This window comes from Heterocephalus glaber, unplaced genomic scaffold, assembly GCF_053883595.1.
Source record: "Heterocephalus glaber isolate CG9 unplaced genomic scaffold, H.glaber_assembly_v1.0 deba00001564, whole genome shotgun sequence".
Lineage (NCBI taxonomy): Eukaryota > Metazoa > Chordata > Mammalia > Rodentia > Bathyergidae > Heterocephalus > Heterocephalus glaber.
In genome coordinates, this window is record NW_028258351.1 from 4,532,410 (window position 1) to 4,550,862 (window position 18,453).

Sequence of the window (18,453 nt, forward strand, 5' to 3'; positions counted from 1 at the left end):
CTGCCTCCCCCGGCGGCCCCCGCGCCGGCTCCCGCAGCCCCGCCGCCAGCTCCTGCTCCCGGCCGCAGCGCCATCTTCCTCAGACCCGCCGCCGCCGCGCCAGCAGCTGTCAGCCGGACAGGTACTTCCGGGGCAAACGCCAGGCCCACTTCGCCGGGGCCCGGGTGACGGGGCGGGGCCGTGTGCCCACGTGACCCTGCGCCCCGGGAGGAGCGGGGCGGGCTGTGAGAGCCGGCGCTGCGGGGGGGGGGGGTGCTCTTGGTGCGAGGCAGGCTTCGGGGAGGGTGGGCGGCCCTCGGGATGAGTCGCATTGTCTGGGAAAGGCTCACGGCAGCAGGCTGCTGTAGTTCTCTGCAAGCGCGCACATCGATTAGTGCAAAGGGGCTGAGTTCCCATTTTTAACTGGATAAGGGTACACAAGTGTTCTTTTATTGTTACTCATTACGTATCAAGGATAGATCTTGGGTGGACCCTTTGATAGCTTAACACTGCTAGTTATTCATGATGTGATTAATTTTCTCTACTCTTTCCTTGGTGTTCCGCAGCTTCCCTTTGGCATCCATCTCAAGCCACCAAAGGTATTTACAATATATTTTAGTAAACCAACCAAGAGTACATAAATCCAATCCACATTTTAAAAACTTCCGAGGTGCGCCATTCTTGGGATTGACTCTGCCATCACACCACACTTACTAGTCCACATATTTTTCCTATTCTTTCTGCCTGGGACAAAACAGTGGTGCTGGGAGGGGCGCAGTTAGTCTGACCTACCTCGGGATGTTTTCCACGTCCTCCGCCGCCCATCAAACTGCTATCTAGAAGTAAAATGGAAGTCAAGTGAAACTCCCACGCTCCCAAGTAATCGATTAATTGTAATTAAGCCCTTTTTTTTCTTCTTTCACTCTTGCCTTAGGACTTTGACAGAGAATTTGTATGAAGTTATTACTTACTGGGTACAAATCACTGGTCAGGAATTTTAAGTGCATTTAAAAACTCAGAGTGGGGCCCGGGATTTAGCTTAGTGGTTCTGGCGCCTGCTGCGCAAGTGCAAGGTCCTGAGTTCGATCCCCGGTACCAAAAAACAAAACAAAACCTCAGGGTGCCTACGAGTGAGGATTAGAACTTTATAGACCAAAAAACCAATCTTAAATCAATGTAATTTGCCCAGATCATACAGCTACAAGCAGGACCGGAATAAACAGGCCAGTTTGACTCCAAAGCCCTTGCTCCTTTCACTTGCACCAGCTATTCAGTTATCATGTTATTTGAACTGTCCAGTCACTAATTTCACCCCTCTCTTTACTAGGAAAAGCTGAAGTTTAGATAGCAGATAGCTCCAAACGGTATAAAGGAGTTTAATTTCAGAATCTATTGACAAACTAAATTGATACAGATTTCTGTAGACATTTATAGATTGGGTGGCTACATAATACTTGAAAAAAATAACGGAGTATTTCAAGAATTGTGGGAGATGTGATCTTTGTGCATGGAATACTTTCTTCATCCTCTTTGCTTATTAATCTCCGTATCTGCAGGACTCAGTTCAGGATGTCAGCCTTACATGATATCCCAAATTTGGGTTAGATGGCTCCCCCATGATGCTTCAGCAACATGGTCTTACATCTAACAGCATTTGCCACACTATTTTTCATTCACTTTATTTCCACTGTTAATTGTAAACGCAGGAACAGTTATCAACCTTTATATTCCTACAAAAACCTTAATGTTTGATAGAGGAATATTTGTTGTGGGTTTATTACAGTAATTTCAAGCATAGTGCTAGATACTTCCAATCTTGAGATATATATAGTTTCAGAGGTGAAAAAGGTGAAGGTTTAAGAAATTAAAGAACTTATTCAAAGGCACCCAACAGGCAAATAGATTGCACATACTTCCAGAATCTATGCTGAACCAAGGATCTGTTTATAAGAACAAAAAATCATGTGCTTCTAAGATAAGCAGTTTTTGTCTCTTCTAAATTGTTCAAGGCAGAGTGTACCTGTGCAGACTCTAGGAAAAAAGGTCAAGAGTAAATCAAGTAAGTTTAACTCAGAAGCTGCTGAGGAGCTACCTATATTACAGTATTGTGGTAGTACTGGTAAAATCATGTCGTTCAAGGGTGCCAGTTTAAGTGCCTTACTTGTATAAAATGTTTTTAAAAATTCTAGTGTACAAAACTAGTAATTGAAAAAAACCTTGATTACAGAAAATAGCTTAATTCACCATGTAATCATAACCCTTTACCTTTGACAGAGACCTGCTTACTCAATGGATAAAGGACAATCAAGCCTCAGGAAAGATAAGTTGTAAGAGAATGAAGCCAGAAGTGTACTGAGTGATATGAATGTTCTTCCTTATCTAGATAAAACATTTTTCAGTTTTTGAACAAAATCATCTTAAATGAAGAGACAAGAAAGAGCATGATTAAATGATGGAGAACGAAGGAGAGGCTGATTAATCTTGTAGCTGCAACATTGTGACAGCTAAGTACAAGCATCTTTCCAATGAGATATAAGGATACTTAACAGACCAAACAATTTAAAATTTTAGGGAACTTGAACACCAGCTACAAAAGAGGCATCTCTATTGTGGTTCACACAACCAAAGATCAGCAACAAATTAAGAAATATTAAAGAAACAGTAGGTTTCTATCTGATAGCTGGCCTGTTCTGTTTCTTCTCCATCCCTCCCCATCCCCCCCAAAAAATGAAAAGAGAGAGAAGCAGCCCTGGGTTCAATCCCCAGCACTGTAAATATAAGTGAGTAAATAAATAACTGTGTGTGTGAAGGAGTAGAAGAGCAATCTTAAGGCTTTATTTTAAATTGTGTTCCAGATGCCTCTCCATGGCATATATCACACTTTCCTTCACACTTGAAGGGAAAAATGCTTAAGAGTTCACCACATTTGGGTGTTATTTACCATAAGGTTTTGTTCTTCTATAAGAAGTATCTCTCTGGGCCGGGGATTTAGCTCAACGGCATAGTGCCCGCCTGGCAAGCGCGAGGTCCTAAGATCCCTGGTACCAAAAAAAAAGTATCTCTCTGGATTCAACTACAGAAATAGCAGTAAGTGTTTTATCCATTGTACAGTTTTCACCTACAAATTAAAATCTGACATGATGCATTGATAGTTTAAGATCATTTTTCAGTTTTATGTACTTGTAGTTGATTCCAAATGTTTGGCAGCAGTGATTACAAGCCTTGAAGTGTTCTATGAAAACATTCACGCTGGAACCATAAAATTAATTTCTGTGAGTCTTTTTAAAAAGTCTGTTGTTAACTTTTGATTTCAAGAGCTACCTTCTTCTTGTTCTTGTTCTTCTGGCCAGTGACCTTTTTCCTGTGAAAAGGAAATAAAAAGTTGAATCAGATATTCTCTACTTACTTTTCTTATAATTCTGAGGGTTTAATAAACACGTAATGAAACCTACTGTATATCAAAGTATATGTGGCACTAAGAACACAAAGGTGCATTAAACCTAGTCTTTGCCCTTTAGAAAATCACTGTCACCTAAGTCAGACAGTGACATCACAATAAACCACACTACTACAAAGTATGAAAGATAGATTCTGATTCTGAGCTAATAATGAAACTTCACATTGATTCAGTGCTTATTAAGTACTCTGTTTCACATGCTAATTATTAACTTGGGTTATCTTCATAATGACTTAAAAAGAAGATTTTATTAGCTTCATTTTACAGATGAAGAAAATGAGGAACAGAGTGGCTGATAACTTGTCAATCATCACACACCGGTAAAAACTGTTAGACATGAACCCCAACAAGGTGATTATAGAGCCTCGTGAATGGTAAATGCCATTACTTACTCAGTGCTAACTAACCAATAACTGCTAAGTGATAACACTGGAAAAGAAAAATGTTTCAATAATGTTTGCTGTAGTAATGCAAAGTTCTTTAGTATATATTAACTCATTTACTCCTCTAACCAACCCTAAGCAGCAGTTTGTATTACTTATGTAATTATTTCCACTGGGGGGAAGGAGACTTGAGAGGTGAAGTGAATTGTCCAAAGTCAAATAGGAAAGTAGAAGAATCAGTTTCCTGACTCCAAGTTCAATCCTCCCTCCCCACCCTCCAATTATAACAAGTTTAACATGTCTGAAGTGAAGTCCACTAGGCAACAGGGATGGGAAGCTGTGCTGAAGCTGGGCATAAGAGTTATCAGCTGAGGGATGCACTGGGACTACAGGCATGAGAAGGACCATTAAAGGAATACCTATGGCGGAGAGGTAAGCTACAATCAGATCAGGAAGGGTCTTGTTTATATCCTTTAAGAAGGATGGCCTTTAAATGTGCAGAAAATGGAAAGAAAGCAAAAGCATTTTAAGTAGATATGACAAGATTTATACCAAATGCCCTCAAAGTCTTCATGCTGCTAAGTTTCATTTACCCTGAAGAGGGCTGGTGATATGACTCAGTGGCAGAGTGCTTGCCTAGCAAGCCTGAGGTCCTAGGTTCAATTCTCAGTACTGTACAATAACAAAAGCCCTGGGCCGGGGATTTAGCTCAGTGGTTCTGGCGCCTGCTGCTCAAGCACAAGGTCCCGAGTTCGATCTCCGGTCCCCCCCCCCAAAAAAAAACCGCCCAAAAAACCCCACAAAAATAACAAAAGCCCTACAAACATAAAAACATACTGATGTATTTTATTAAATTTCAACCTAGCCACCATCTTATGCTGTAGCTGATTAAAGAAAAAAAACCCAGGGAGCAGCCCTGGGGTCAGAGGTGGTGACAGTCCCTTGGCCTCCTTCCACAGGAGGAGCCAGGAGTCGCAGCTGCCAGCTGCTCTGCCCAGATCCTTTTCCAGCACCAGGTGGAGCCCTGTGCCCAGATCTTGCCATGCCCCGCACTCCTGGACCCCGGCAACTGGGAGGCAGCTGTGCCTGCTCCACTTGGCCCCGGCAGCAGCAGCTCACAGAAGGCGAAGCCTCCTCACTCTGGGCCTTGTGGCCATAGAGAGCATGTCTTCCTCTCCTCACCATGCCGGCCATGTCCCTGGGTCAGGACCTGAACAGACCTTTCTGGTGCTGCTGCTGAGGCTTGGTCCTTGTCTCTTAGGAAGCCTGGAAAACGTATCCTTGCCAGACAGAAAGACTCCTAGCTGAGACAACTGTTTAAAGTAAACAAGGAAAACAAGCACACTACTTCCATGCTGAAAATAGCCACAGATAAATACAAATGGAAAGCCTAGTCCTGGCAGCCAGCAGTTTCCTGAGCACCCCCTGCCTTAAAGTGCAAGGGCCCAAGGGTCTTCAGGTAAGCTGTGTGGATGTTGTTTGGCACAGGTTCTCCTTTTACAGAATGAAGATCAAGGTGGATAAAATGAAGGAAGAAATAGGTTCACAAAGGTACATCTGACCAGAAACTGATACCCAGGATTTGTAAAGAACTCCTACAATTCAGGAAAACATACACCACCCAATAAAAAGTGGACACAGATGTTGAGTAGACGTTCCCCAAAGAATGCCTGCTGATTGCCAAGAAGCATATGAAGAGTCCTGACACCATTAGTCACCGGGAAATGCCAATGGACGCCACAATGGGGTGTCAGAGGCGCCCCTAGAAGACTGATTCAAGAGACTGACCGCACCACACGTGGGCAAGAACGTGGAGCACCCAGAACTTGGCCAGTGCCGGTGGTGCAGTAGTGTGAAACAGCATAATCACGCTGGGAAGCAGCCCTAGTAGTGTCTCATGATATTAAGTACACACAGATTCTGTGACCAAGTGATTCCACTCTGAATATGATCAATCCGTATGTCCACAAAATACTGTTCTACGATGCTCACAGCAGCTCTACTCATCACAGCCCAGAGCTGGAAACCGCTCAATTGTTCATCAAGAGGAGAGTGGACAGACCGACCGTGCTTAGTCCCGTAACAGAATATTTCTCAACAGTGGAAAGGAAGTACTGAGGCACACAATGACATGTCTGGGTCTCAGAAAACCCAAAAAACCAAAAAACATTATGCTCAGTGGGGATGGTGATGCCTATCTGCAATCCCAGCACTCTGGGAGGCTGAGGCAGGATTACAAGTTTGAGCTCACCCTAGGCAAGTTAATCACTTAGTCAGACCCTGTATCAAAATAAAAGTGACTAGGGATGTAGCTCAGTGCGAAAGCCCTGGGTTCAGTCCCCAGTACTGAAGAAAATTATACTGAATGATACAAATCTTATCCACTTGTATATGAAGTTCTAAAGTAGACATAATCTATGATGGAAAAAAATTAGAACACTATTTACCTGAGGTGAGAGACAGTGGAGGATCATTACATGCACATATTATTTAAGGAAAGAAAGAGAACTGTAAGTCAAAATAAAAATCTAGTTAGTAATATACACACAGCTCAGGAAGCTGAGGCAAGAGGAGTGCTGTGAATTCAAGGCCAGCCTGGGCTACATAGTGAGTTCGAGGCTGACCTGAACTACACAGTGAGATCCTGTTTCATACAACCAAAATAATAACAATACTGAAACCTTTATCAACAAAGTATGCTAACATCTACAACTGATTGTATCAAAAAATTAAGATGGATTGATGAATAGATGAAGGAATGGATAAATGTACAGTTGGAAATAAACCAATTAAAAGAAACTGCTCATTGAAAAATATACATGAGTGGACATATGGGTGTTCATTGTACGATTATTTCAACATGTGTGTGGAATTTATCAAAATAGAATATTGAGTTTTTAAAAGAAAAACCAGACTTCTTCAGTTGTATTTCTTATTACTGTGCCTGATCCAAAGACAATAACAAAATAATTTCGAAAAGCTAAAAAAAAAAAGAAAAAAAACCCAACAACAATAAAAAAAACCAAAACCCATAATGCAGGGTCTCAAACATGCACTCTTATCTCCAGCCCTGCTCTAGGTGATTTTCATCCTATGTAAAAGCTCACAACAGTTGCTGCTCAGTGCCTGAAAAGACTGCATTTGTAATTTTAGCTGTAAGATCATTCAAAGAAGGTTCTGATGCCTGTGTGAGAGTTCTCATGTGACTCCCTCCCATGTTCCCTACCTCTATCACTGGTCTGAGTGTCACCCAGAAACTGTCACCACAACAATTAATGTATTAATAATCCACAAAACTGAGTATGTACAAATGGAATTAAAATTATTAGGCTTTCAAATGACATTTTTGTTACTTGTTTGTGGCATTTATTCTTCTCCAAATAGTAAAAGTGCACTAAAATTTTGGGACACTTTGTACTGCCTATACTTGAACTGAACACTAGCTCCTCCATAGTCCATACCAAAAGGTCATGTAAGACTCTTGACCCACTTACAAGGAAAATACATACCAGCTATTATACCTTTCTTCACCTTCTTCCTTCTACTTGCTCAACTTAAAAGATAGTTTTGCCTCTTGAAAGTTTCTGTAACTATGCCTATCCATAATAATCTTGCCTTTTGCTAATCTCCAATTTTATTTAAAACCATTCTCTAATTTTTTTGTGGATATTAGCCTCTTTTCCTATCTTCAGAAAAAGTGGCTTGTTTTGTATTAATCTGTGCACTTTATTACCACTAAGCACCTTGCAGGCTAACTCAGTTAATGCCTATGGGTCGATGCAAGTTTTTTCTAATTTTCAGAGAACAGATGTAAGGCAATGGAAAGAACCAATAGTTTATTTCACAACAGTATGTAGTATCTTAGGACACTGATGACATTCTGAGGAAACACACACACTCTCCCTCTAAGAAATTATTAGAATGAGGCAATTCTATTACAGCATATATTAATCTAGTAATGGAAGAATTTGAAGAATACCATTTTCCTTACATAGTGGAAAGAGTAGTACTATTCAGAATATTTTGGCCTACTTGTACCAAAACATGTAGTCCTAACACTCTGTGAAAATAAGGTAGACTTGTATGTATTCTTCAAGAACTATACTTTAAAAATCTCAAAAATTAGGCTAAGCCAGTATAAATTTACCCAAGTACTACTTGTTAAGATGGTACAGTGTGCTTCAGCATAAACCTAAGATTATAATGAAATCTGGCCCAGAATATGACGCTCAGGGAAGACTTGATCAATGTGAGCCAATGGTCTTGAGTCTTGGTGGCTTCAGTAGCATGTCCTGATGCAGACTATGTGGAGAGAGTAGACAATTCATAGTGAACTGAAACCATATTTTCAAATATGGAACAAAACTAGATCTACAGAAAAATTCCAAGATTAAATCAGCTAAGTTCCCAAATCATAGATAACCTAGGATATATTATTAAGTCACATTTTATAATGGGCTGTAGACCTAATCTACCTAAAAATTTAACTGAAAAAAATTTTTGCCTATAACTATATGAGTCAAATCTCAACTTTTTGATTTTTAACCATGTATATACTTACCATTTACCTTTATCTTGCTCTAGGAAATATTTTGGAGCTGTGCTAATACTTTCCCTTTCCAATGGTTTTTTAACCATCTTTTTCTTTTGTTTGCTGAAAGTTACAAAGTGAGAAAGGAAATAAATTAGGTGAAACTTCATTTAGGAAAAACTAAAACTAAAATTACTTCTGATTCTTAATCCCAAAATGCATTTTTTAACTACTTACAGATTTAAGGTGGGGGCAGTATCCACTTTAATAAACTAAATTACCCAATAGCACTTAGCTATCTCAAGGGATGATAAATTTAATCTTTTAAAAAGCCTCTGATTGTTATTAAAACACAGCCTTTATATCCTATGTCAATAACCATTAAAGTTTGGTCTTTTTTTTTTCTTTTTTTGTACCAGAAATTGAACTCAGGGCCTCGCACTTGCCAGGCAGGTGCTGTGCCATTGAGCTACATCCCTGGCCCTTAGAGTTTGATTTTGATCAATTAATTTTTAAATTCATTTTAAGAACTAAAATAAGTATATTTCACTCACACTGAGTAGTTTTTTTAAAAACCTCAATACTTAAAATTTCAAGGATCAAAAATTGGGAAGGAAATAAAGTAACAGTCACAAATATTTAAATGTAAAATTTTTTATCTTAAAATGCTCTAAAATTATTGGTTGACTTATAATGTATAAGACAGAATGTAAAATCAAGCGTGCATAGGGCCGGGGACTTAGCTCAGTGGTTTCGCCACCTGCTGTGCAAGCCCAAGGACCGAAGTTCGACCCCCCAGTACCAAAAAAAAAAAAAAAAAGAGTGCATGAAGACCTATGTGTATACTCATATTCATGGCAGCATTATTCACATAGTTATGTGGAAGCAAAGTAAATGTCTATCAACAGATAAATGGTTAAGTAAAATGTGGTATATACATACAATGGAATATTATTCAGCCTTAAAAAGGAAGGAAATTCTGAGTATACAAATGGATAAACCTTGAAGACACTATGCTAAGTAAAATAATTCCAAAAAAGACAAATACTGTATGAATTCCACTCATATAACATACTTAGAATGGTCAAAATAAGAGAGAAATTAGAATGCAACTGCCAGGGCCTAGGGGCAGGGGAGAATTGGGAGTTACTGTTTAATGGGTACAGAGTGGCAATTTTATAAGCAGAAAACAGTGGATGGTGGTAATGGTTGCAAAATATGAGTGTAGTTAATACCACTGACCTGTACATGTAAAAATGGTTAAGATGGTAGGCTTCATATGTATTTTCCCACAATATAAAAAAATCAAGGGCTAGAAGCATAGCTCAGTGTTAACAGTGCTTGCTTATCATACACGAGGCCTTTGGTGGATCCCTTCCGTTTGATCCCCATTAATTTAAAATACAAACATTGACTTTGAACAAGAACAGAAAGTAAAAGAACATATCTAGGGGCAGAGATTTAGCTCAGTGGTTCTGCCACCTGCCTTGCAAGCGCAAAGTTCCGAGTTCAATCCCGGTACCAAAAAAAGAAAGAAAAAAAAAAAGAACATATCTAGTTTGATACTATTTATAGGTGTTCCCCAACCACAATGATTTGACTTAGAATTTTTTCACTTTATAGTGGTACAAAAGTGATACACATCAGTAAAAACTGTCCTTTGAATTCTAATCTTTTTCCAGCTAGCACTGGTACCACAATATGGTACCACACTCTTCTGCAATGCTGGGCAGCAACAATGAACCAAAGTTCCTAGTGAGCCACCTGATCATGAGGATAAGCAACTGATACTCTATAGCGTACTGGGTTGCTAAAGCTATGACGTTTGGTATGTGAGGTGCATTAAATACATTTTTTTTTTTGGTAACGGGGATCAAACTCAGGCCTTTGTGCTTGCGAGGCAGGCACGGGCACCACTGAGCCAAATCCCTGGCCCTTAAATACATTTTCAACTTAACAAAATTTTCAACTCACAATGAGTTTATTAGGATGTAATCCTATTCTAAGTAGAGAAGCACTATATATAAGATCAAAAACATGCAAAACTAAACTGTACAGTATTGTTTTGGGATATATACTTATAAAAAATAAATAAAGGGCAAGAAAACAAACAAAATAAAAAGCAAGAATGGGGCCTGGGATTTAGCTCAGTGGTTCCACCGCCGGCACAAGGACCTGAGTTCAATCTCCGGTATTAAAAAAAAAAAAGCAAGAATGTATTTGTAAAGACAGAAAAAAAACTCCAGGTAAATTCAAGATATACCTTAGTAGTTTCTTAAAACCTTTTATGTATTCTGGTACAGGACAACCGGCCTGCTGTATAACATTGGCGACACTGAAAAAGGAACCCATAAACATAAATTTATCTCTTGTCAAACTGATGCTTATGTACACAAATTTTATGCACAAAATAAGAGGAACTAAGACTACACAAAGTACTAAAGTAAAATGTTCTGACCTCAACTACCACTAAATGTATCTACATTGAGAGATACATTTAGTATCTTTCTTACTGAAAGAACTATACATGGGACTAAAATCAAGGCATTTATTGCTGAGTAATTTTAGGTAGTAATTATTTCAACATTAATCAAGCTTTGAAAAGCTAGTAGGCCCAACCTTTGAGAAAACAAAGAATGAAGCCAGAGTCAAGCCTAAATTTATCAAAGAACAGTGCTTACTATGGGGTTGGTATTGTAAATTTTTCTTGTATATTAACTTATTCACTCCTCAGAACCCTATGAAGTAAAATACTATTATTATCCCGGGTTGCTAAGAAGACCTGAGGTGGCTTTAGGCTGTTGGAATTCACCCACTACACATGCACATATGAAAGTCTACTCAGAGCTGTACAAAGGCTGACAGTCAAAGCTCAGAGGGTACAAATCAAAATCTTTATCAGAACTGATAATCAGATCAAACTACAAATGCCTTTAGGCCATAACTAAATTTCATTTGTTAGAAATGTGAAGTGCTTCTCAGTTATCATTACCCCAAAATTACTGCAGATAGCCAAAATATAGGAAACCTATCCTCTACATTAAAATCTATAATGATGGGATAAAGTAAGACCTGAGTTTCCAAAAGTATATGTTACGTAGACTTAAAAAGGCTTACAATGGAGAAAAGTTGGGATATGTTATTAAAATTTTTTTCCCTATATGGCAAATAATTCTGTAACTAAATATAAAATTCCATCTGGCCCTAACTGTAATGGGAAGGATGCACTGTGGTAAGAGAGAAGGCTAACTCAGCTGAAGAGAATATTAAAAATTATTAAAAATTAAATAATTAAAAATTAAAAATTAAATCTAATTAAAAATTATTCACTAATTCAAAACCTTAATATTATACTATACCATCAATCAGTGGCTGGCTATTAGAAGAGTCCTGTGAATCGGAAACTTAAAAATGAATATTCCATTTTGAATATTCCCAAATTCTAATAATCGAAGGGCAAAAACAAGGCTCTTTGATCATTTTTCCTTTTCTTGTGGCTAAAAATTTAGTTGACTAATACCATTAATAGAATCTGGGACATAGCTATTTTGTAATTATCTGTTAATAGAATATACATACAAAAGTAATGAAACAACTTTGTCAAATGAATACTGTTATTTTCCTAAATTACCTTCTCAATAATGGTTTATCATCTTCAGTGAAAAATGTAACAGCTCTTCCCTTATGTCCTGCTCTTCCAGTTCGACCTAAGAGAAATCAGACCATTAAAAAAAAGCACATTTTGGGGGGGAAATGGTGTCTCAGGATTCACATACTGAGTATGTCTGAAGGGAACAGTAAAAATGCTAAAATAGTTGAGTGGGTGACAGGGAAAGAAAAAAAAAGGCAACTCACCTATTCTATGGATATATTCCACCGAGCTGGTTGGAAAATCGTAATTGATCACCAAGTTCACACCTTTAAAATCAATCCCTCTTGCAAGCAAAGCAGTGCAAATAAGAACCCAGATTTTTCCTGCTCTGAAGCTGTTGACTGTGTTATCTCTCTGGTTAAGAGAATATACATTACATGCTTTAGTACAATTCTAGGAATGGAAAATAGGTACTTCATAAATTTAACGCCAGTATCTTAAAATTATGTAGCTCATTATAGTTTTGAAGATACATTTGACTTTACCTGTTCTTGTGTTCTTTCTGCATGAATGACATCCACATTAATACCTTCATATATGAGCTCATGAAAAAGTTCTTTAGCTCTTTCAATGGACTGGACAAAAACAAGAAGAGGTGGATTGAAACCCTAAAAAAAGATGGCAAAAATTAGCACACATAACTCATAAGCAAGAATATCATGAATATTTCATATGACTTTAGTTCACAAAAGAATCCAATTCAGTCAAGTACTTTCATTACTAAATCTCTCGGGCCAGTAGTCTAAATCCATCTCCATCTTCCTCACCATCTATCTATTCTCTACAATAGGTTCCTTCCCCTCAACTGTATTCTCTATCTTGCTAATTCCAATAAACTAGTCCAATCAATCCTTCCTCACTTTCTTCCAATAATGGATGCTCACTCTGAAAAAATCATCTTGGCTTATATGCTTCAGAACTTTGGTTCTGCTTATAATCTAACTACTGTCTCTTTAACTGTTTATCCTAATTTTGGCATTTTCTCACAGCTTGGTCCTTTCTTCTAACTTCTCTCAATATAATCTTTACCTTATTGAGTCAAATAAAATCTCAGTTACAACTATTAGCTCTAAGCAAATTATTTTTATCATTTGTATCATCAAACAACACCTCTCTCTCAGACCAGCTTTCTTTATCTTTGTTTTTTTGCTGGTACCGGGGATTAAACTCAGGACCTTATGCTTGTGAGGCAGGCAGCAGCATGACTGAGCTAAATCCCCGGCAGATTTCTTTACCTTTGAATATCCACATCAGGGCTGCTTTTAGCTTTTTTTTTTTCGGGGGGGGGGGGCGGTGTATGCAGTACTCTACCACTGACTTACAGTATGTACATCTCCAGCCCTCTCTTTTTGGGTACCAGGGATCGAACTCAGGACCTTGTACCATCCCCAGCCCCTTTTGAGACAAGGTCTTGCTAAACTGCCCAGGCTGGTCTTAAACTTGTAATCCTCCTGCCTCTGCCTTCTGAGTAGCTAGAATTATAGGCATGGCCACTGAATCTTGAAGCATTTTAATTTTGTTTTACATATCCCATTTGGAATCTAAGGAAAGTTATGAAGCTTTCTAACAGGAAACCACTCATCCACATAAAATCTTACATATAATTTCAGAGTTCACAGACTTCCTAAAGTTCATACATGTTTAAAGTTCTCTGATGTATTATTTCCATCTGAATATTTGTGAAAATCCCAAGTTTCCTAGTGGCAAATGATATCCTTAAGAATAAAATGGACACATACAGCATTTACTATGTGTCAAGTACTACCATAAGTACTCTATTTCTATTAACTCAAATACTGAAACAATTCTAGGTGGTATGTATTATCCCATTTGACAAATAAAGAAACTGTGGAACAGAGAGGAGGTAAGTAGCCCAAAGGTAGAACAGATAGGCTAGAATTTCAATCCGGGCTTCTGGCTCTGGAGTCCATGCTCTCACTCTAAAGCACACCACTTCCATAGTCACCAGTTACATGTTAATACCTTTCTCTTCCACCTTGCAACTCCTCTTCTGGACATTCCACCACTAATGCTGTCATCCTCATTTACTTCTCCCTCATCTCTGCTCATCCTTATTTAACAGCCAGCTATTTTCATTACTTTCAACCCAATCAACCCCCTTACATCCCATCTTACATATTATTTTTTGACTATATTTCTTAAAAATTGTGTGGCCATTTTCTTTAAAAATGTCCAGTGGTCTCTCTCAATCTGACCCTAACTTTTCTGTCCAACCTGATCTTTAATTCCCCACCTTTAACTCTTTTCCTAGGACAAATAACTTCACTAGTCTCCAAACATGTGGTGTTCACCTCTACCTCTTGAAGCTTTCTGTACTCAAGCTCCTCTCCCAGACTGTAATATTTTCCCCCTTTACCTTTTGCCCTACAGACCCTTCAAGACACAGATTAGTAAAGGCTTTCCCCAATCAATGAAGCCTACCCTGAAGGTCCCATCATGACTTGATGGATGCTTAAGAAAAATACTCTTTTAGACTTTTATGGCACTTTACCACAAACTATATCACACAAATACATTTATTTTGTCTTCTAAATAAGGCTAAATTCCAGGTAGTAGGGGTTAGTACTTAGATTTCTTTTTTATTCCTTAGCCTGTCCCCTACCCTCATTAATTAACTTTTTTTTTTTTTTTGGCACCAGGGAGAGAACTCGAGACCTTGCGCTTGCAAGGCAGGCGCCAGAACCACTGAGCTAAATCCCCGGCCCCATTAATTAACTTTTTAACTATGGATTCTACTCAGTACATACTAAAGGATAAAAAAGGAAAACCCAACTCAAGTGTCTTACTCATTCTATACTGTTCCAGTTCTTCTATAACAAACTGGCAGAGAGATGGGGGAAAGAAGGGGCCGTATATATGTACATTTGAGAAAATGCAGCTTTCAGGGCATCTGGTAAATCTTCTCCTAGCCTACTCTGAGCCAGGAACAGAAGACTTACTACCACTGCATTACTAAATACAATGCATGATGATGATGATACAGTGCTGAGTCTTCCACTGTAAAATAAGGTTGGTGAAGTTTATCAAAATTCAAGAATGTAGTATAATATACCTTTTTAACAAGTTCTCTCATGGCCAGAAGTTTTCCAGTCTCAGACCCAACAAAGAGAAGCTCTTGTTCTACAGTTTCTACTGCAGAATTCCTGAGAAGAAAATATATCTTGCAGTTAATAAGAGCCAAGTTTTGCTTTCCCCATGAACTCTAAAATAAATGAAAAAATCGACACAGAACTCCAACAGAATCAACATTTCCATGGTCAACTTAAGTATTTAATTATTTACACTTTAATTTGAGGACAGAATTCTAATTTTAAAATATCTTGTTCTAACAATGTGATATAAAGAAAATTTTTAAATAATAGAAAAATAAAATAAAAAGTAAACTGCCAGGCCAGGGATTTAGCTCAGTGGTTCTGGCGCCTGCTTTGCAAGTGCAAGGAGCCGAGTTCAATCCCCAGTACCAAAAAAACCTAAAAAAACCAGTAAACTGCCTACAATCCTACCATTTTAGAATAAACTAATGATTTGTTGTAGTCTACTTGTAAATTTTCATGTGACTATTAACTTACAAAATTTTTTCAAATGCATAAAATTTAAAAAACTATTGGGTAAAATAATGAGAACATTTTAAATGTTATTATACATGACTAAATTTTTTCTTAATGATTAGCGTGGGTTTATTTAGAAACTGACAAGTGGGGATGAAAGCTATATTAGAGCTTTATAAGCTGCTCCAACCTATTGTACTATGTAATAAATACTTTTCCCATTCTATTCTCTGCCTTTAAATCATGTTTAAAGGTAAACTTGTTCTGCTTTCTTTTTATATACATAGAAGTTTTAAGTTTAAAATAGACAGGGTATTCTTTACTGTTCCATTTTGCTTCTTTTTTGAGAAGTATTTCTCAGGCCTTGTGCTCCTGAGTTTGAGAGCACCTGCCTCAGCTTCCTAAACAGCTGAGATTATAGGTGTGTGCCAACATGTCCAATTTTCTTTTCATTTATATGGTATTATAAGCACTATACTTAACTGTTTCATTGGTTGCACAATATTCTATCAGGTCATACCATAATTTCCTTGAACTTTAAAAAAAAGGAATTATAAATGAAGTGACTCAGTAATATCAGTTTTATCTTGTAGTCCTACTTACATAAACCATCAGAGAAACTGAATCCTGAGTGACCATAGAGGTCATGTCATTTTATGAATGGAAAGTCAAATAAAAACATGATGATGAGAACAGTAACAGGAAAATATAAAACTCTCTATATAGATTATCTGGAAACAGAAAACCCTTAATGAATCTTGACTTTATTTTATACAGTACCAGTAAAGCTGTATCCCTTGTTACTCTCATTACAAACAAGCTATCTCCTCAAGTCTAAAACAATCACTTATATTAAAAAAAAAAACTAGTGCTTGCTTTGGGAGCGCATATACTAAGAAAACAAACTAGTGGGATAAAGTGGAAAAATAATTACCTTGCACCAATGGATACAGTGATGACATTGTCCAGGTTGAGTTTGCACCACTGTTCAACATCATATGCAAAAGTTGCACTGAACATAGCTCTTCTGACCTGGTAGGATGTGCAGGCCAGGAAAATGGAAGCTAGCTGGTCTCTAAATCCAGTTTTGCCATCTTCAAAGAGTTTGTCTGATTCGTCTACTATCAGCCACTCGACACTAAGAAATAACAGAACAACTTGTGGATATTATACTGCAAGATACAAAAACACTTCACTAAACTGTGGGAACACATGGAAAAGTCAAACCATGATGCTGGTTCTAAGAGCTACTTTATCATACATGAAAAAGGTAAAAAAAAAAAAGTAGCACAAAAAAAGGTAAAAATGAGAAAAACATAACCAATGTACATATTTTATTAGCTTCAAAGATGAAGTTCCATTAGCAACAACTGAGCTTTCCATGAATCTCATGAACTCTATTACCTTCACTGAAAGATATGAAAAAGTCTATGTATTAACTGCTTATCAAAATATTTAACTTTCTTCCAGACCAGATAGTTAATTTTCCTATGAGTTTAATGATGCACCAACTTAAATTGGCAGACAGCAAGCTCTGAAGGGCAATAATATAAGCAATTAAGAACAAAATATAATCAACTAAATGAAAAACACCCGTGAGAGACATTAAACTATTATCTGTACCTTGTTAAGTCTATTCCTGGTGGATCTTGCTTTAATAAATAAATTAGTCGATTTGGAGTAGTCACAAGAATATCTATAGGAAAAACAAATAGTAGAATATGCAAAAGACATAACCTTTTTGAACTAAGGAATTAAGACTCCTGAATTTCATTTAATAATCTTCAGTGGGAAAGGGAAAGAGTAGTTATTGACATAAAAGTTCTTCCTTATTAGTAAAGAATACATGTATTTCCCCAGTATAGCATAAGCTACCTACACTCTTTTTATTAATATTGAGCAGGCTTCTCAGTTTTTAAGAGGCAAGAACACTATATAATACAACAATTTGATTTGCAAGTTCTTTTTTTTCCTTCCAGGAAAATCCTTTCTTTAAATATTTCACTCAGCTTAAGATAAAAGACATAAAGGCAGATTCTCATTGGTTGTACATGTCTGTAATCCCAGCTGACTTGGAGGCTAAGGCAGAAGGTCTGCAAGTGTGAGCCCAGCCTGTGCAACTTAGACTGTATCTCAAAATAAGTCAAATGGCCTGGGGTATAGCTCAGTGGTAGAGCTCTTGTCTTGCCTACCATGTGCAAGGCCCTGGGGTTTGATCCTCAATACTGGGGAGGAATGGGGGTGCATACTCTCTGGCTAGTACAAGGATAGGAAGAGGTAATCATTCTTATCTGCCAGAGTAACTCCATGGCAGATTAAGAATCACTGGTATAAAGTAGGGTTTTCCAACTTTAGAACTGTTGATACTTTGCGCCAGAGAACTCTTTTTTTTTGTACTGGGGATGGAACTCAGGACCTTGCGCTTGTGGGGCAGGCGGCGGCACCATTGAGCTAAATCCCCGGCCCTGGGCCAGAAAACTCTTATTTGGCGAGGACTGTCTCAGGTATTATAGGATATTTAACAGTATCCTTGACTTCTTCCCACTACATGCTATTGGTTCCTCTCCCTGATTTCAACAACTAATAATTGCCAAATTTTTTGGCAAAATTGATACTGCCAAATGTTACTGTGGTAGAGGGTAATGGGCAAAATTATCTCACCACTGGTTTATTATTTATATAGCTACTGGGATCTTGTTTAAGCTTCTTTAAAAATAAAACTAATTCTGTACATGACTAAACTCTTATGTGAAATTAGGATATTTATAATTTCCACATCCTTTACATACTCTACATCCCGAGCATAAATTTGTTTTGTTTGTTCAGTTTTTGTTTTTTTGAAGCAGGGTCTTGCTATGCAGTTGAGGCTGGCCTTGAAAACT

General features: G+C 37.8%; 2 protein-coding genes and 1 long non-coding RNA gene across 25 annotated transcripts in view; 1 reads left to right on the top strand and 2 right to left on the bottom strand.

Annotated features, from left to right (window-relative positions):
- Positions 1-326, bottom strand: part of Synrg (synergin gamma) — an 87,974-nt gene extending 87,648 nt beyond the window's left edge. For 12 of the 22 annotated variants that reach the window (XM_087191903.1, XM_087191898.1, XM_087191895.1 and 9 more), the window contains exon 1: positions 1-149. In XM_087191903.1, coding sequence (XP_087048029.1) covers positions 1-74 — 74 coding nt within the window. In that variant the 5' untranslated portion in view covers positions 75-149. The other 10 variants (XM_087191904.1, XM_087191900.1, XM_021248724.2 and 7 more) reach the window with 3 other exon arrangements.
- LOC110346844 (uncharacterized) overlaps positions 21-18,453 on the top strand; it is a 25,330-nt gene continuing 6,897 nt past the window's right edge. Inside the window, exons 1-3 of the long non-coding RNA XR_002391109.2 lie at positions 21-121; positions 546-578; positions 2,254-3,810. This is a non-coding gene — a long non-coding RNA (uncharacterized LOC110346844). The remainder of the gene's footprint in view (positions 122-545; positions 579-2,253; positions 3,811-18,453) is intronic.
- The window catches only part of Ddx52 (DExD-box helicase 52), a 27,765-nt gene continuing 10,954 nt past the window's right edge, over positions 1,643-18,453 (bottom strand). Inside the window, exons 7-16 of one of the 2 annotated variants that reach the window (XR_015443270.1) lie at positions 17,195-17,267; positions 16,506-16,709; positions 15,076-15,166; positions 12,488-12,610; positions 12,206-12,356; positions 11,982-12,057; positions 10,614-10,685; positions 8,381-8,473; positions 6,267-8,121; positions 3,129-3,340 (exon numbers count right to left, since the gene is read on the bottom strand). Coding sequence is in view for 1 of the 2 variants with exons in the window: in XM_004870423.3 (XP_004870480.1) it covers positions 3,277-3,340; positions 8,381-8,473; positions 10,614-10,685; positions 11,982-12,057; positions 12,206-12,356; positions 12,488-12,610; positions 15,076-15,166; positions 16,506-16,709; positions 17,195-17,267 (947 nt within the window). In the remaining variant the exon portion in view is untranslated. Of the gene's footprint in view, positions 3,341-6,266; positions 8,122-8,380; positions 8,474-10,613; positions 10,686-11,981; positions 12,058-12,205; positions 12,357-12,487; positions 12,611-15,075; positions 15,167-16,505; positions 16,710-17,194; positions 17,268-18,453 lie in introns of both variants that reach the window. The other variant, XM_004870423.3, reaches the window with a different exon arrangement.